The sequence below is a fragment of the Sphaeramia orbicularis genome, chromosome 17 (genome assembly GCF_902148855.1).
Source record: "Sphaeramia orbicularis chromosome 17, fSphaOr1.1, whole genome shotgun sequence".
Classification (NCBI taxonomy): domain Eukaryota; kingdom Metazoa; phylum Chordata; class Actinopteri; order Kurtiformes; family Apogonidae; genus Sphaeramia; species Sphaeramia orbicularis.
This window is the reverse complement of record NC_043973.1, coordinates 45,836,527-45,856,813: the sequence shown is the minus strand read 5'-3', so window position 1 is coordinate 45,856,813 and position 20,287 is coordinate 45,836,527. Positions and strand designations below refer to the sequence as shown.

At 36.5% G+C, this 20,287-nt stretch overlaps 1 protein-coding gene across 1 annotated transcript in view; it reads left to right on the top strand.

Moving 5' to 3' along the window:
* The window catches only part of xrn1 (5'-3' exoribonuclease 1), a 52,616-nt gene that overhangs the window by 23,856 nt on the left and 8,473 nt on the right, over positions 1–20,287 (top strand). Inside the window, 19 exon segments of the mRNA XM_030159986.1 lie at positions 1,246–1,408; positions 2,133–2,246; positions 3,388–3,486; positions 3,602–3,717; positions 5,488–5,634; positions 5,724–5,813; positions 7,207–7,342; positions 8,232–8,288; positions 9,634–9,766; positions 9,852–9,921; positions 10,931–11,126; positions 12,322–12,411; positions 12,500–12,583; positions 13,028–13,075; positions 13,895–13,972; positions 14,093–14,230; positions 14,364–14,499; positions 16,513–16,676; positions 16,818–16,931. Coding sequence (XP_030015846.1) covers positions 1,246–1,408; positions 2,133–2,246; positions 3,388–3,486; positions 3,602–3,717; positions 5,488–5,634; positions 5,724–5,813; positions 7,207–7,342; positions 8,232–8,288; positions 9,634–9,766; positions 9,852–9,921; positions 10,931–11,126; positions 12,322–12,411; positions 12,500–12,583; positions 13,028–13,075; positions 13,895–13,972; positions 14,093–14,230; positions 14,364–14,499; positions 16,513–16,676; positions 16,818–16,931 — 2,173 coding nt within the window.

The following is a 20,287-nucleotide window of genomic DNA, read 5'->3' as shown; positions in this document are numbered from 1 at the left end:
TGTTATTAAATGTTTTGAGCATTTGTAGAGCCACTGTGATCTGTAAGTTGTGTTGATAATAAACTGAGACGTAATATTGTTGAAACTGCACATATTTTTCTGAAGAAATTTCAGGCTGTACATGGTTGCTCAGGTAATTTAACTTTTTTCACACTAAAACAAAGAAAAAAATTGTGGATTATTATTTATTACTTTTTATTATTTCACCAGTTTGGCCCACTTCTGATTTTTGATTTGATTTTAGTGGTTTATTCCGAACATGCAATGAAATTTAACATGTATGCACTTGCAAAACATACGTAATAATACAAATATCAAGAATCATAACAATCTTAGTCAGAAGAAAAGCACAGTAATTCCATTTACATGCCCAAAAAGGGGTGGGAAGAAGTATAACTTATTTAATCCCACCCCCTCTCCCTACAATATTATTAATAATATATATCCCTCTTCCTTTTACATTACTCTTCTATATTTATATATCTATTCACACACACTCATTCATCCATATACACATATATACGTTTATACATACACACACATACAAATACACGTAATCTTTTACCAATGCCTTTCTTAGTTGTGCTAGTGAATAAATAAACAAATAATAACTAACTCAAGGAAGGAAATATATACATACACAACAGTGAACATATGGTGACAATTAATAACGCTCTTCCCTATATCTTGTGAAAAACATGTTCTTCTAAGTGTTTTTGAATTGTCTTATGTTTGAACATACCTTCTGCTCCTCCTTCAATGTATTCCAGATTTTAACACCACACACACATATGCAAAAACTTTTCCTAGTAGCGCGCACCCTCTGAATTTTGAAATTAAATTTACCCCTTAAATTAGAACTCCCTTCCCTTTCAGTGAATAATTTCTGTATGTTTCCTGGTAGTAGATTATTTTTGGCTTTGAATATGATTTGTGTTGTTTGTAGTTCTATGATGTCTTTGAGTTTTAGTAACTTTGACTGTAAAAATAATGCATTTGTGTGATCTGTGTAACCTGCTTTCTTTTGTAGAATGATTAGTGGATGGATTGTACTGTTGTAGTTATGTTCTACTTCATATCACACTGGGTTGTATGTGGCCCCTGAACTAAAATTAGTTTGACACCCTTGCTTTAAGACCTTTAAAGACCTTTGTTCAGGTTCTCACTGCCTTTTTTTTTTTTACATCATGTTCAAGCTGAAGTCACTGTTGCCTGTCGCTGAAGTGTACACCTCTGTTCTCACAGTTACTTGAAGAGGAAAGGCATCTTTGTGAATGAGTGCGAGGTGCTTTTGTACGGCCAGCTGCTGACGGGAAGGAAGTACGTCCCCAAAGCCAATGGGGTGGTGGAGCTGGAGAAACAGTGGGCCAAACAGGTCCTGCCTTTCGCCCACCAGACTGTCGTTAAGGTACGGACACGTATGAAAAACACAGGAAGTAGGTCATGAATCCACAGACACCACATGGACAAAAGTATGTGGACACGTTGAATTCAGGTGTTTCTTTTCTAACAAAACAATAATGACAAATGTCATATTATAGTTTTGTATTGGGATAAATATCTCTGCATTTCATAGGTTAGTTTGGTTTAATTTTTTTTTTTTTTTTTTCTGAAATGCCTCAGAGATGGTTTTTACTTCATTTCTCTCAACATTTTTATTTTTTTATCCATGACTACTATTTTAAATATTCTACCTCTACATTTGTAAAATATCTTGGATTCTCTGACTGTAAATAATAATTTTCTACCACAACTAGTCATCTACTTTGTTCACAGCTCACTTACAAAGAAAAATCTCCCATTAAACTTTAAGGAAATATTGATGTTTATAAACTATATGGACAAAAATATTGGGACACATCATGTCTGCAGCTGTAAGGTGTCCTGTTCATGATGATTTGAGATAAAAACATTAATTTTTCCTTAAAATTTAATTTAATTTTCTAGACCCCTGTTAGAAAAGAAACACCTGAATTCAACATGTCCCAATACTTTTGTCTATATAGTGTAGCTCACATTCATGTATTGTTGTTGCGGCACAGTTCACCGTCTAAATGACACAGATTCATGTTCATATAGATCTCATCGTCTACATCTTGGCTTGATTTGATTATTTATTTATTTTTTTTTAGGACATCAAGGCCTTTTACTCATCGCTGACCTGCTTTACGAGCTTAGATGAGCTGTTTCCTCAAACTACCACTGTTTTCATGGTGGGGAACCCGTACTATGGCGCAATGGGGGAGGTTAGTGGTCAAACTGTGATAAACATGAACTTTATATGTATGTACTGTAACTTAGACTTTTTACAAAAATTCTACTGCTCTGTGGATTTGCTTATTCCCACATAACTTGAATTTAGCATTAATATATATGAGGGAGAATCAAAAAGTGCTCAGACAAATGTAACAAAAAGTTTATCAAAATAACACAATTATTTTTCTACATAAGCTCCGTTAGAGTGTAAACACCGTTGTAATCTTCCTTCTTTGTAGAATTGCTGCGGTTGTCTTTGACACCAGACAGTAACCTGAATTTATAATGGAAGGTCTCCCTTCCTGTGGTTCATCTTTGAGTTGTTCCATTAATGTTTAATCCAATCTTAAATGACAGCTCTACACGGTGAAGCGTCCCTGTAAACCTTTAGTAAAGCATCAGTAATCAGAACAGTCTTCCAAAGTTTGGTTTAAAAGTTAATGTTGGTTCTAATTTCAAGGCATTCTAAGAAAGGTTGAAAAGACAGCTTTAATAAATAGGGTTCCCCTGGGGTCTAAAAAGTCTTGAATTTCCAAATCTGTATTTAATACCTTTAAAAACAGTCTTTAAAATGTATTAAACTTGATCTGGTAGGTCTTAAGTTATGCTGCCGTAAACTTGTTTGGTGTATTGTGTTTAAATGTGTCTGTTAAATGTCCCAGCTACAAAGAAAGTACCGTTACTCGACCCCGTTCCAACTGGACAATTTATATTGAAATTAGGAACCAATTATCGTTAACTTTGCGGCCCCTGGTGAGGCATGATCTCGGAACATTCAGTTCTGTGTACAGTATGTATGTAATAGTCAGTCTCTGCTGATGTAAATAAATACAGTTTCCTAAATTCTCCCAGTATGGCTGTGAAATAGGCATTAAATTCTGCTCTAAGTAGTCTTAAGAAGGTCTTAAAAAGTCTTCAATTTAACTTGTAGAAACCTGTAGGAACCCTGAATAAAGCACAGTTTAGATTAACTTTCCCAAACAATATAATGATGAAAGCTGATATTGTTAATAAGACACTGAAGACATATTTGAGCATGTCCTAGTTTGTAAAAATATTGCACATTTTGAAATTGCAACATTTGTTGGAGATCTTTTTGACACTGCTTTGCTGTTATAATTTTCTGTACAGGTGCAAGACTCTAGCGACGTGATTAAAGAAGGTCGGGTTCGTGTGGTCTTCAACGTCCCACATGAACCTCAACTGGAGCCCCTCATCCAGAACCAACATGTAAGACACGCCTACAAACATGTTCCGCTCTCAGCCTTCATGTTAATTCCACCGGCTCTGTCCCCTCTGCCTGTCGCTGTTGTATCTAATTCTGCACGTGTGTGTGTTTTTACAGAAATACTGTGTGAAGTACAGCCCGGGTTATGTTCTGGCGTCTCGTCTAGGCATCACCAGCTACCTCGTCTCCCGCTTTTCAGGAAGCATCTTCATCGGCAGAGGATCCAAGAAGAAGTGAGTGTTCAGTCAAGGTTTACACACGGTGCTTGAACAGGTCTTGAAAGCCTTAAAAAGTCTGGAATTTTGTGTGAAAAGTCTTAAGTATGGAAAATTTCTCTCAGTTGAATTTTAGAGTTTGCTCAAAGGCACATAATCTTGTAAGGTAAGAAATACATGAGGAAAACATCTAAAAAATTATCTGATTTCACTAACCGGTCGGTACTGGAATGATTCTAGTGAAACTTGTGTGTGATATCCATGCACTTATGTGTTTTGGAAACGTCTCTGTCAGGAAAACATAATTTACTGCAAAATCAACTTTTCTGCAACTCACAACAGGTACAATCTCAACCAAAAAAGTAGGCGTGCAAGTATAGAAGTACATAAAGTCCAGGTCTGGGGAAAAAATAGCAGTTTTGAAAAAGTCTGGATATTTTATTTGGAAATTTTTTGCTCGTATTTAACCCATAAAGACCCAAACATCCATTTCAAATTAAAACTATCTACTGATGTAAACTGTTTAATACCTGTTGATCCATTAATCCTATCAATACTTGTAAATAATTGGTGTAAAATACAGTTTGTCATCTTTTCATGGTCATTAGATATGACCCATTTGGATGTTTAGAGGCTCTGTAGTTACCATGGAAACACTGTCATCTTCTGCAACATTGATTCACCAGTAAAACCCATGGAGCTGGCTCAATGACATTAGTTCATGAAGAATCCGTCGTATATTTTGCTGAAAAAGTCGTGTTTTCTTCAGTTTTGTCTGTTCTAATTATATAACAACCTTTGAATTTACCGAGTTTTTATGAATGCCAACATGATCAGTAAATTAAAAATATGAAAATACTCAATTTTTCACAGAAAATAATGCAAAATGCAGAGGATAATATAATAAATTGGGATAGGTTGCTCTGTAATGGTGAATTGTAGACAGAAATTTATTTGGACGTCACCACATGAAATAATTTTGGATTAATAATAATAATAATAATAATAATAATAATAATAGAAGTCACTTTTTCTTCAGTTTTCTGTTTTTGATATAGTAACCCTCAACTTTAATCTGAGCTTTTATAAACATCTACAGTCTACTCTCGTTAAACCGCCCGCCGTTATACCGCCATTTCCGCTTATCGCCATCCGCCAGCCCAGTTCCATGCACAAACAACACTTATACCATTGATTTCCCGACCGTTATACCGCCAGCGGCGCGGCGCGGCACCTCCGAGGTGCGGCACCCAGTGTTGTCTTTTCCGTGGAAACCGGGTCGAAATGGCTCTTTGAGTGTTAAAGGTTGCCGATCCCTGCCGTACAACATAACAGAATCAAGATTTATTTAGAAACGTAATTAGAACGGGTTAACGGAGGCAGCATAGACATCATATAGTAAAGACATGCACATTATGGACGCAACCCGTTGTAACGCCATTTTCGCTATACCGCCAATTTGGCCGTGAACGGAAGTTGGCGGTATAACGAGAGTAGACTGTACATGATCAATGAATTAAATATAGGAAAATACCTGATTTTCACTCAAAAATGTAAAATATAGAGGATAATATTATAATAAATGGTGATAAATAAAGTAAGAAAGGTTCGGTACTGAGAAAAAAATCAAATGGGAACTGACACAAAAGTGGCTCCGGGTCTTTCTGGGTTAAGTCACAATTATCCACATTTTAGAATTAGTAGCATCTTTGCATTAACAGGTAAACTGTACGCTGACTGGGATACCTCTGTCACTGATGTTTTTTTGTTGGTCTTCTGTATCTCCAGTCCCTGTGGAGAGCAAAGAGCTAATGTTGGCCTGAACCTGAAGTTCAACAAGAAGAATGAGGAGGTTCCCGGTTACACCAAAAGAACAGAGAAGGAGTGGCTGTACTCTGCGGCTGTGGAAGAACTGCTGGCAGAATACCTGGACAGGTACAAGGACAAACACCCTCATTATTTCCCAGCGTGTTCGTATATGGGAAATGAACAGAACATGTCAACACAATATTTGCTCATTTTAGATTTTCGGAGGTTTTCAACACGGTGTCGAGAAACAGCCACGATGATGTTTTCTACGAGGACGACATCTGGCCTGGGGAGGACCAGAACGGGTAAAAACCAACACATGACCCCAGTTTAACACAGAATGGATGCATTTATTTTACAGTGTCGTTTAATTAATTATGTCCTGAACCGTTTGTGTTATTGAGTAAATTCAAATGGCATCTGAAAGAAGTGAGGTTCAGAGATTTGACTGATATATAACAGACATAGCAAACAGCAGCAGAGTGCAGTCAGTTAGAGATACCTATTACTTTTAGCAGTATTTTAGCTGTGTTTTTGCAGTGAATTCTTGTAAATAATTGTATATAACAGTGATAGTGCTGTTTTGAAGCGTTCTACTAGCGTGTGTTTGTCGAGTTTTGGCTTTTTTCTGCTTTTTTTTTGCTGTTTTTATTTGTATTTTTCAGCTTTGTTTAGTTCATTGATAGGTGCATTTTAGCTGTAAATATTATATAAATGTATGTATGTATATTTATTTATGTAAATATATAGGCAGAGAGCTAACCAGGGCAGAAAGAGATGTACTGTCTACAAAAGACATGTGAATTTCTCAGTGAAATAAGGGGCTGTATTTACAACTAGACAGAAAGTAAACAGCGACTATCACACAGCATAAAAATGACTCAAACTAACTAAAAATAAGAAGCTATAACATGAAAACAGATTGATCTGGAAAAACAAAAATATTTTACCACATGTAAAATAGTTGAGTTTATGTATGTAATGTCATAAAATTTCATAATGAACATTTACAGTTGTTTTTTCATAATATAACTATTTCGAGTCTGTTTTTTTCTATTTAGCACTAATTACATATAATAATGATAATTAATGGCCAGATATTGAAGGTTTATGTTCAGTTAATGATAGGTTCGACTGAAAAAGTCACCTTTTCTTCAGTTTTCTCTGTTTCTGATGTAATAACCCTCAAGTTTAATCTGAGCTTTTACAGAACATCTACATGATCAGTGAATTAAATATAGGAAAATGCCAGGTTTTCACTCAAAAATTGCAAAATACATTGGTTAATATTATTCAAAAAAGGTGATAAATCACCTCAGAAAGGTTTAATGATGAAAATATTTGAGCACATGTAAAATAGTTGAAAGTTTATTTTTGTGTAATCTCAACGTTTCATTATGAACATTTACAGTTGTTTTTGATAGTAAGTGTAATAAAAAATGTCAAGTCCATTTTTTTTTTTTTTTGCTATAACACACTGTTTTAAACAGTAATTACATATAATAATCATAATTAATGGCCTGATACTGAAAATTAAGTTCTTCCTGAAAAAAGGTGCAAATGAATTGGCAAAAAAGACACTTCTGATGCAAAAACAACATAAAGAAATCTAGGTGCCCTCTTATAATGGTAGTCTATAAAGGGTTAATGTCTAGAATGCATCTCTGTTGTTTTCTTATTCTGGCTTTCGTCCCACAGAGCTGAGAAAGTGGCAGAGATCACGTCATGGTTGAAAGGCCACCCGGTCAGTTCCATCAGCAGGGCCTCCTGTGACCTTCAGGTGCTGGACTCGGCCATCGTGGAGAGGATCGAGGAGGCGGTGGAAAAAACCAAGGTGAGACTCAGGACAAGTGGGTTTGTGTGAGAAGTTCAGGATTCGTACGGGTGCTTGAAGTCCTTGAAAATGCTTGAAATCAGTGTTGTGTTTTCAAGCTCTGAAAAGTGCTTGAATTTACAGGGGTTGGACAAAATAATGGAAACACCTTAAAAAATCAACAAAATATAATTTGATATGGTGTAGGTCCGCCTTTTGCGGCAATTACAGCCTCAATTCTCCGAGGTATTGATTCATACAACTTGTGAATTGTTTCCAAAGGAATTTTAAGCCATTCTTCAGTTAGAATACCCTCCAACTCTTTTAGAGACGATGGCGGTGGAAATCGACGTCTTACTTGAATCTCTAAAACTGACCATAAATGCTCAATAATGTTGAGGTCTGGGGACTGTGCCGGCCATACGAGATGTTCAACTTCATTAGAATGTTCCTCATGCCATTCTTTAACAATTCTAGCTGTATGGATTGGGGCATTATCATCTTGAGGTGAAGGTGTTTCCATTATTTTGTCCAACCCCTGTATAACTCTGTGATGGGACTTACGTATCTTTTTTTGGATAAAACTTTGTAGTCTCCTTTAATTTCTAAACTTTTGTTATTATGAAACATAATTTTATATGTTTATAGTATAATTCAATGTACATCATTGTGATAAAAAGTGCAAAAAACAAAATAATCATGAGCATATGTGTTCCTGTAGATATGTCTTTTACCCCAGCGATAAGGGAGTGTGATGGAAAAGAAACTGAAAATGACCCTTAAAAATGCTTGAAAAGTGCTTGAATTTGACTGTGAAAAATATGTACGAACCCTGGAACTTTTTTCCCACTGTTTCCACACCTCTGTTACGCTCCATGGCTCTTCTTCACTCTCGCTGTCCTTCCTTTAGGTGAAGAAAAGCACCAGGAAAGTCCGTGTGACCGTCAAACCTCATCTTCTGTTCAGGGTGGGTGGATTTACTCAGTTGACTCTATTTCTTTGTCTGTATTAAATGTGACATTCCAAAGATCGTCAAAGAAACTTCACAAACCCAAGTCAAGACGTCTCACAGGGGAGTTTTTGTTCTACTTTTATGACACTTTATTACAACATTCACCCAGTCTACATTCTGGCACATTTTCTTCATCTTTGTCTGGTAACAGAGGCAAATATATTATTTTATTTTATTTTATTTTATGTTTATTTACCCAGGAAAACCTCACTGAGATTAAAAATCTTTTACATTACTAAACTGCTAAGTACGTCACTCAGAAAATAAGCAGATAAAGAACAAATATTTTCTGGAGGCAAGTCTGACTGGATAACAAACATTTACAGACACGTTCCATTTTTGGTAAAGTAAATATATATATATATATATATATATATATATATATAGATATATATATTGAAATTCTTCTTCTCTTCTGTAAGTCATTCAAAGTTGATTAGAGCTGATGGATGGATGGATGGATAACAGCAACAACATTTAACAAAAAAGTGAAAAAGAAAAGATAGGTAGAAAAACCACAAACGAGTGAGAAATTAAATATAAAAGAAAATGAGAAATTTGGTATTTATATAAATCGAGAATTAGAATTAAAAATGTAAAAAAATGTAAATAGTATTTACACATTTACATTGTGGTTGCACATGGTGTGATATGTGGGGTGGGGGGTGGGTTTACTGAGAACTGTCATAAAGTCTGAACTTCAAAAGTGTCTGAAATTATGTAAATAAATAAATATTTTTGTCGATGTTATTAGTTAAACCAGTGAAGACATAAAGCTAAAAGTACCATGATAGCGAAGATTCTAAAAGCTGAAGGGCTGCATTTAATGATGTTAAAAGATGGATGAACAGATTAACCCTTCAGGCACCGGAGTTATTTTTACATCCAGATTTCAAAAAGCTGTCCCTTTCATTCAGTTAAATTGCTTGTCACAGTGTTGTTACTTTGGTGCGTACAGTCCAGTCCAATCCAACTTTGTTTGTAAAGCACTTGAAAACAACCACAGCGGACCAAAGTGCAGCACAGAAAAAGAAATAAAAACCAAAATAACAGAGTGAAATACAAGAATAGATTAAAAGACATAGAACAACTGTAAAAAATACTTAAATACATGAATAAAAATACAGAAGAATAGATAAAACCTAAATAAAATAATAAAATACAAGAATTGATTAAAACATAAAAAAGCTGTACAATTTAAAAACAACAACAAATAAAAGGGTCAATTCAGACTAGTTTTTACCCTGTACTTCTTTTAGTGTGCTTGCTCTGAACACAGTTGTTCTGCCTTTGTTTGCAGCCTCTGGAGCAGCAGCAGGGTGTCGTCCCAGACCCCGACGCCGAGTATCGCCTGTTTGACCGAGTCGTCAACATCAGAGAGAGTTTCACCGTCCCACTGGGGCTCAGGGGAACCGTTATTGGCATCAAAGGAGGTGAGGACGTGCACCAGTTCAAGCATTCAACAGCTGAACGTGTATGAAAACAGACAAAGTTACCGTTTGGTCTTTGTGTCTTCAGCCGAGCGAGAGGCAGAGGTTCTCTATGAAGTTCTGTTTGACGAAGAATTTGCCGGAGGTCTTACTATCAGGTAAATAATCAATAATCAACTATGTGGACAACAGTATGTGGACACGTTGAATTCAGGCGTTTCTTTTCTAACAAAACAATAACAACAAATTTCATAATATAGTTTTATATTGGGATAAATGTCATTGGATTGTTTAGTTTGGATTAAATTATTTTTGCTTCTAAAATGCCTCAGAGATGGTTTTACTTAAGTTTTGTCTCAGCGAAGATTTTTTTTTTTGTTTTTATCCATGACTATGATTTCAAACGTTCTTCCTCTTAATTTCTCAAATATTTTTTGTGCTCTGACTGTAAATAAGAATTTTCTACCACAACTAACCATCTACTTTCTTCATATCTCACTGAGAAAGAAAAATCTCCCATTAAGTTTTAAGAAAATACTGATGTATAGAAACTATATGGACAAAAGTACTGGGACACATCGTGTCTACAGCTGTAAGATGTCCTGTTTTTCTTCCTGAAAACATAAATGGAAGGTCTGAAATTTGGCCGAAGATGCTTTGAAAAGCATCTTAAAAAGTCAGAAATGGACAAAAATGGACAAATACATTGGGACACATCAATTCTACAGATGTAAGATGTCCTGTTCATGATGATTTGGGATAAAAACATCAATATTTCCTTAAAGTTAAATGGGAGACGTGGAGAAAGTAGATGGTTATTTACAGTCAGAGCATGAAAATATTTTAGAAATTTAGAGGAAGAACATTTAAAATTATAATCATGAATTAAAAAAACAAAATCAGTGTTGAGAGAAATTAAGTAAAAACCATCTCTGCAGCATTTTGGAAGCAAAGGTAACAATTTAAACCAAACTAACAAATGCATTGATTTTAATCCCAATATAAAACTATATTCTGACATTAGTTCTTATTCTTTTGTATCCCAGACCCCTGTTAGAAAAGAAACACCTGAATTCAACATGTCCACATACTTTTGTCCATGTAGTGTAGTTTCCTCAGAGTGTCACATGACCAGACGTTTGACATTTGAAGTGTTCGTCTCCTCAGATGTACGGCCCCTCGAGGTTACCGCCTCCCTCCCTGTGCACTCATTAACCTCTCCCACGGAGCCCGAGTGGACCACACCTCGCACAAACTCACCGCCATCGTCAAACCTCAGCCCGCCGCCGCCGCAAACTTCAATTCTAACCGGCAGCTTGGCGGACTTAACCACTCACCGCGGTCGCCGTTTATACCCACACAGGTGAGGCCGATTCAGACACTCACACACGAAGAACGTTTGTATCAGTATTTCATTAGTCTCATAACATAACTGCATAAGTCATACACTATAGAGACAAAAGTACTGGGACACGTTGAATTCAGGTGTTTCTTTTCTAACAGGGGTCTGGGATGCAAAACAATTATGAATAATGTTATAATATAGTTTTATATTGGGATAAATATCATTTTGATTTTTAATATTGATGTTTTTAATCTCAAATCATCATGAACGGGACATCTTACAGCTGTAGACATAATGTGTCCCAATATATTTTTGTCCATATAGTTTATAAACATCAATATTTCCTTAAAGTTTAAGGGGATATTTTTCTTCCTCAGTGAGATGTGAAGAAAGTAGATGGTTAGTTGTGGTAGAAAATTATTATTTACAGTCAGAGCAGGAGTTATTATACGCTACCATGCACAAAATATACACAAAAAAATTAATAAAATGCACTAAAATATACAAAACATATGCTAAAATTCACAAAAATAAACTGAAAATGCACTAAAATACACACAATAAATATGCTAGATACTGTACATAATAAGCATCCCTACAGGTGTGAGAAAACTGAATTTCTGACTTGTTCAGATGTTTTTCAAAGCGTTTTCGGTCAAATTTCAGACCTTCCATTCATGTTTTCGGGAAGAAAAACAGGACATCTTACAGCTGTAGCCATGATGTGTCCCAATATTTATGTCCATATAGTTTATAAACATCAGTATTTCCTAAAAGTTTCATGGAAGATGTTTCTTTCAAAGTGAGATGTGATGAAAGTAGATGGTTAGTTGTGGTAGAACATTATCATTTACAGTCAGAGTATTAATAATATTTTAGGAATTTAGAGGTAGAACATTTGAAATCATAGTCAGTCTTCAGAGAAATTAAGTAAAAACCATCTCTGAGGCATTTTGGAAACAGTAACAATTTAAACCAAACTAACCAATGCAATGATGTTTATCCCAGTATAAAACTATATTATAACATTAGTCATTATTGTTTTGTATCCGAGACCCCTGTTCGTAAACAAAACACCTGAATTTTTTTTTGTATAGGTGTCCCAATACTTTTGTCCCTATGGTGTATGACTGCTTTGAGGCTAATGATTTGCATCTTTTCCACCAACCTCTGCCTTTATCTTTTCTGTTGATTCTTCCATTATTTCCCAAAGCATAACAACAAACATGGCGTGGTGAAGGCTGCCTCCCAGGGCAACAGGAACTCTCCTTCTAAAGGTCCCATTCAGAAACAACAGGCCAAGGTAAGTTCACCACACCTGCATTCACTCCAGTAATCTGCTCTACTTCACACAGATGTCGACTATATGAAATCTGTACATTTCCATCCAGGGTAAAGAGGAATACAACAACGTGTGGCAGTCTCTGCAGAACTGTGGCCCTCCCCACAAACCTCCTGCCCACTGGCACAGCAACGTAAGTGGGTTAACATGTGACGAACGCTGCCTTCAGGTGCTATTGGGAAGTAGATCCTGTCTACTTGTGAAGTCATGCGTTGTGTTCAAGTGCTTTTATTGTGATAGCGAAATGAAAAATGGCTGAAACACAATATATTAATATTTTCAAGGCAATCAGAAGTATGTAAGTATGTACAGCACTGTACAGGAAGCACTTTTAGAGTAATTTCTTTAGCAGTTGTCTCTTAGAGTGTATATACTAACCTTTTTGTCAACCTGGTACTAACCCACTTTTGTGTTGTGTGTTGTATGTAAGCTGCTGAATACTTGAATTTCCCCCCGGGGATCAATAAAGTATCTAGCTAGCTAAAGTATATTTGAATCCAAATCCCTCCACAGAATGCCACAGGAAAGATATTTTTGTTGTTAAATGTGAAAAAGAACAATCTTGTTCCAATTCCAGGATGAACAATCACAACACGGGAAGAACCTGCAAACAACCAACAAACCTGTGAGTTCACACACACACACACACACACACACACACACACACACGCACACACACACACACGTGAGGTACAGTTATTGACTTCATGAACTCTGTTGAATACAATAGTCTTTATCAGCATTTTCTGCACAATAAAGATTGGGAGTGCTACTGCACTCAGTGGAACAATAAAAAAATATATATGTGTGTGTGTGTGTGTTAGAAAATAAGAATAGACTGAATTTAAAATTACAAAAACTAAAAATAAGAAAATGGAATATAAAATTTTGCAAAAGTAAATTAAGAATAGAGCTAAGTAGAACAAAATAAACAATAGACATAAAATATGAATAGACACAGTATATCTGTGTAGGTTTATGAACATTATGTACAATATTAACATTATATATATTTATAAACAATTTTAACAGTATGTACATCTATGAACATTATTTACAATATTAATTGTATGTATATTTATGAACAATATTAACATATATACACATACACACACACACACACATATATATATATATATATATACATATATATATATATATATATATATATATATATATATATATATATATATATATATATAAAGAATATTAACAGTATGTATATCTGTGAACTCAAGTCTATATAAAAATGGTGCATTTATGTTTTGATAAATATTGAATAAATATTCCATTGTTATTGCAGAACAGAAGACTATTGCATGACTTATTGCACATAATTCACATTTACAGGGTTATTGCACATTATTGGGAGTATATAACATGTATAGATATTATTGTTTGTGTGTATAAATCTGCTGACAGTGTGTATCTGTGCTCTTTACAGGCCTCAGTTAGTAGTATCAGACTATTGAAGAAAAATGAAGACCCCACCTCCATTTTCCCCCCACAGAACGCCAGCAAGGTACACACACACACACACACACACATACACACACACACAGACACACGCACACACACACACACACACACACACACACCTGTTTGACCTGCTGGTGTTTTAAACTGCATGTCTCTCACACAGGCTACAACTGAATTCGAGGACCTCATAGCCAACCTCAAGATCTCCAAGGGCAGCCAGCAGACTCCGCCCCCTCCCGCTCTTCCACAAGCGTCCACCAGCCAGTCCGATGGACCGCTGTCTCCGCAGTCCTTCGCCATGGTGAGTGTCGGAGTTAAGAGTTTTGTGTTTATCGCCTCGATATTAATCAGGTCCGGTCCGAACACATGAACTGATCTGTGTGTGTGTGTGTGTGTGTGTTTTGTGTGCATGTGTGTGTTGTGTGCTGCTGTAGAAGGGAACCCTGGTGTTGAAGGAGATGCTGAAGATCGACGGTGCCGGAACAGGAAGTCCGTCTTCACAAGAGATGAACAACTCCATCCATTCAGGAGGACAGCAGCAGAACAGGAGGCGATCGGCTAAGAAAATGGGTACGGAAATATAATGTTATGATGTTTTATGTTTTGTTATATTGTGTTGTGTTGTGTTGTGTTATATTTTATGTTATGTTGTGTTATTTTGTAATATTATTTTATGTTTTGTCATATTGTGTTGTGTTATTATGTTATGTTACTGTATGTTGTGTTTTGTTGTGTTATTTTGTTATGTTATTTTGTGTTGTGTTATGTTGTTTTGTTATGTTACTGTATGTTGTGTTATGTTGTGTTATTTTGTCTTGTTATTTTATGATGTTTTGTTGTGTTATTTTTAGGGGTGGGCAAGTTAACGTGTTATTACCGCGTTAACACATTCATTAAATAACGCCGACAATTTTTTTTTATCTCACGTTAACGCTGTTTTATTATTGTTCTGCCTTTCAAGCAAGTCTTAGTTGATTTATACATACAGACTCTTATTTTGAAACTCATGCTTTTATTTTGCCGGTCCACACACCGGTGCTGTGTGTATGTGCAGCTGAGAGGAGAAAACCGGCGAACTTTACAAGTAATGCTGATGTTTAAGCTAATTCGTTTATGCAAGCAGTCGGAGATGGGTTGCTAATTCTTTATGCAGGCTCATGTTAAGTTTATGTAAATTCATTGGTTGTGTTTAGGTCTAATATGTCAGCCTTTGAACTAACCTTTACTCATTTACGATGTGAATGTTGTATTAGCAGTCATTTTATCTCGATGCTAACTTGAATGGGAAAATCCATAGACACGCTAACGATTAGCATTTACAGGTTAATTAAAGATTTACAACGTCTTTTTATTCAGCAACAAAGGCTCACATCAGAGATATTTGATACTATTCATTCTTACAACAACTGAACATAAAATACTCACAGGCAAACGTTTTTGGGGCCATACAAATAGAGTGAAAGAAACATGTCTGTTAGTTCTATGTCCGAACTCACTACGGTAACATGGTTAGGACAAAACATACGTTAGTGCCACTTATTCTGACCACTTCAGGGCCCCTTTTGCTTGCTCTGAACAACTGAACATCACATATTAATGGGCTTATTAGTATTAGTACTGATTAGTGGGCTTAAGACTCCTGTCAGTCACTCACAACTGTAAATACACTGGTGGGGACATAAACGTGTAAAAGTAGTGGTTTTTTTACATGGACATTTTCATTTTAAATGTCTTCAGATGGTAGAGGTGAGAAGGACACAGTTGTTTGGAAGCACTGACGTGCAATTATTTTTATCACCGGAGTACTTCCAGTCTGGAATATCACTGAAAGGCAATACATGCTGTTGATGCGTCCCCCCCCCCCCCAACAACTATGCGATTAATCGCAGAAAGCCATACGATTAATCGTGATTAAAAATTTTAATCGCTGCTCACCACTAGTTATTTTGTTGTTATTTTATGTTGTATTGTGTTATTGTATTATGTAACGTTGTTTTGTTGTCTTATGTTATTTTGTTATGTTATTTTGTGGCGTTGTGTTATGTTATGAGGATAAACTTTATTATACATTGCTTCACTCACATTCGGACACACGTAGTAAACAAAACACAGTCACAAGATTTTATAGAATCGGCATAATCACAATTATGTATGTACCATCGTGGAAAAAATTAATAGACCACCCTTGTTTTCTTCAATTTCTTGTTCATTTTGATGCCTGGTACAACTAAAGGTACATTTGTTTGGACAAATATAATGATAACATCAAAAATAGCTCCTAAGAGTTTCATTTCAGAGCTGATATCTATCCATTTAACATGTTTTCTTGATAATAACCAAAATCACTTCAGTTCTGACATCAGTATCTATGGCATTGTACTGACAAATACAGTGCTTTTAGGCACTCCATGTTTTCTTTTCTGTCTGTTTTAGTCACATGATACACACAGGAGTTAGGACTGGATTGCATAATTATTGTTTTTGACGACTTTTGATGGTCTAATAGTTTTTTCCACGACTATGTGCTATGCTATGCTATGCTATGCTATGTTCTGTTCTGTTCTGTTGTGTCTGTCATTTTAGCTGCGAAAATCAACGTCCCACACGGAGAATCTGCTTCTCCCATCGCACCCCCCTCAGCCAACTTCTCCAACGCCATGATGGGCAGTAAAGTGTCTGAACTGGCCTGTGTGTGCGTGGGCCTGGGCATGACGCCGCCCGATTTCAGCTTCATACGCAGCAGACAGGTCATCCATTACATTCATTCTTAACAGTCAGTGAAATCATGAAGGATGACTGCACATGTTCAAATCCACACAGTGTCCGGGAGGGGCCGACTGAAACGTGTTCCAGCTGCGGTGAAAGCTGAGTGTGTCGGTTCTCCACAGGGGCTGGTGGTGTGTCAGGTGAAGCTGTCCAACGGGCTGATGGTTCACGGGCCGCAGTGCCAGTCGGAGAACGACGCCAAGGAGAAAGCCGCCTTCTTCGCCCTCCAAAGACTGGTATGAGAGAACACTAAAGTCTGCAGATGAACCCGCATAATGGACCTATTTACAGATGTTTTCATTTCACAGAAACCCATGAGGCACTTATTAGAACCAGTCGGTGGCAGAAAAAAAAAGACTGAAAAAGAAGTGTTTTTCAACTTGTTTCTTTTCGAAGGTCATTCAGACAGTTGGGTTTATGCACCTGTTTAATAAGCAGAAACAATTTTTAGACATCTAGTTCTCAGGAGATGGGCCTAAATACTTATAGAATTGTATTTGTGCCAGTTTCTTGAGCGAGCAATGATAGATTCTGAGCACACAATTAGAGATTTTGAGCACTTAAAAATATATTTTGCAAGCACATCAATTAGGGCTGCTTGATTTATAGAAAAAAAAAAAAATCACGATTATTTTAGCAATAATTGAAATCACGATTATTAAAAACGATTATTTGGTAACCTTAAAGTTGTTTATTTTTTTCTTGCAAAACAATGTAAAATATACTCTTTAAACATAAATAAAGCTTTTAACCACTAAAGCAAAGTATGTTCACTTTTGTACGAAACAAAAAAATCTTTGAATGCAAATAAGTGTACTGTAGATTCAAGTATGTTTCCTTTTGTAAATAAATAGTGCACTGTAATTAAACTGCTATAGACTTGCCATAGAACTGTAGCAATTTAAAAAAAAAATGAATAACTCACGTAAAGTGCAAATTATAAATTCAAGTATGTTCAATGTAGTATGAAACACAGTAAATTCAGTGGCGTGCTGTGAGGTTTCAGTTCAGGCCTTCTGTATACATCAGCCATCTAGAATACGTACGTTAGGGTTATACGGGTTAGGGTTAGGTTAATACGGGAGTTGCAGCGTAAAGAGATTCGGAAACTGAAGATTGCATTGCGGACAAAGTTGTTATGTGTTTTAGTTTTTCATAAGATTATGATAAAGGTGGCGGTGGTGGTTAAACTTTAGATGGTTACAAAGGTTTGTTGTGTTAGCGGTCGGTGCGGACACAACTACGAAACACTTTTTGCACGTGATGTGTTTTTGCTCTTCGTCTTCTTCATCAAACCCAAAGTGATTCCATACAATTGAATTGGACTTGCCTTTTTTGTTTACCAAGCACTTCTGCTGTGATTCTCCTGCTATTTTTCCAGACCGCGAGGTACAACTTTCCTCTTGGGGTGGACCTGCCGGCTAGCTGGCAGCAGTAGCTTAGAGGGGGGCGGGGCAGAGCAGCTCATGGTAGCTTGCGTGCGCGTGAATTAAAACAACTCAAAATTAATTATCGTTTTTTCTCGATTACATAATTTTTGTAATCGTTGCGTCTAATAATCGAAATCGTAATTGAATTTCGATGAATTGCACAGCTCTAACATCAATTATATTTCAAAAAGAAATTACGTTTGAGCAAACAAAAATCGATATTGGCGCTCAGGTTGTCGTGTCCGCACGCTCAACTTGACACACACGTTACAATTGTGCCACAAAACCAACCAATCGGAGAGCTTGCGGAAGTACACTCTGATTGGCTGTTCGCTCTCCAATTAGCTCGCTAGTTACATTTACCTGAAAAAAAAGCGCTCAATGAGACAGACACGGATCGGAAGAGGAGGAATTGATTCTACACAAACTTCGGTCGGTATTTATTATTATTATTATAATTATTGTCTTGGGTAAATGTAACTAGCGAGCTAATTGGAGAGCGAACAGCCAATCAGAGTGTACTTCTGCAAGCTCTCCGATTGGTTGGTTTTGTGGCACAGTTGTAACGTGTGTGTCAAGTTGAGCGTGCAGACACGACAACCTGAGCGCGCAGGGAGAGGGAGGTTGAGCGAGAGAGGGAAGGGGAAAGTGAGCGAGCGCAGCGGTCTGTTTGTGCGCCATGGAAAGAATTTGTGAGAGAACGTTATGAGTAAAACTAACATGCAAACGCATTTATGGAGCACAATATCGATTTTTGTTTGCTCAAGCATAATTTCTTTTTGAAATATAATTGATGTGCTTGCAAAATATATTTTTATGTGCCCAAAATCTCTAATTGTGTGCTCAGAATCTATCATTGCTCGCTCAAGAAACTGGCACAAATATAATTCCATAAATACTCAAAATCCTTTTACCCCTCGGTCAACTTCTAGTCGAAGGGGTATTGTCGTCCGTCGGTCTGTCCATTCCAAGGTTATAATAGTTTTGGATTTTTCATTATAGTTTAGTTTTATTTAGTTTTGACTTTTTTTTTTCTCTAATTCAGTTAGTTTTAATTGGTTTTCAGAGCAGGTTTGCTAGTTTTTATTAGTTTTTGTTATTTTCTAAATGCTTAGTTTTAGTTACCTCTGCCAAGGAGGTTATGTTTTTGCGAGGGTTTGTCTGTTTGTTTGTTTGTCTGTCCGTTAGTGTGCAACATAACTCAAAAAGTTAAGGACAGATTTTGATGAAATTTTCAGGGTTTGTTGGAAATGGGATAAGGAAGAAATGATTAAAATTTGGTGGTGATCGGGGGTGGGGGGGGCCCACGGGGGGGCCCATTTCCAACAAACCCTGAAAATTTCATCAAAATCTGTCCATAACTTTTTGAGTTATGTTGCACACTAACGGACAGACAAACAGACAAACAAACAAACAAACCCTGGCAAAAACATAACCTCCTTGGCGTGGGGGGGCCCACGAGGGGGGCCACTGATCAGCCTTGGCGGAGGTCTGCGCTCTCCAAGTGCTTCTAGTTTAATTTTAGTTTCTTTATGTCGTTTCTTTTCTTCACCATCGAATTCAAATAAATCCCAGACAGGACTCTGCTGCTTTCTCCCAACTTCAGTCTCCATGTTTCCAGGTAGAGTGGGGACCAGAAGACGACTGTAAACCACAAGTGACGAGAAGTGACGGACCGTTAAATATCATTTGGTGCCAGTGGCTAAAATTGCTTGAGGGAAATCGATTTTATATCAATCCGACATTGAAAAAGACGAAAACGAAGGGAATTTTATCCGGAATTTTTATCCGTTTTAGTTAGTTTCGTAAGCACACAATACAGTTTCAGCTAGTTGTTGTTTTTTTTCTTTTATAGTTTTTATTTATTTCAGTGAACGAAAATGTTTTTACAATTCTAGTTTTCGTCATTCTGTTAGTTTTCGTTAACGATAATAACCTCGGTCCATTCAACGACATAATCACATTATCTGAAGAACGCGTCGACATATCCGCATCAAATTTATATATATATAACGTGGATGCATCTTGGCATAGAGCAGAAGAATACGGAAAATAGGTGACCATGACCTAGTTTTTCAAGGTTAAATGGCCCTGTGCAGTTATAATATCTGAGCAATTTCACATCTAAATATATATGGAATACATTTTACACAAAGACAATC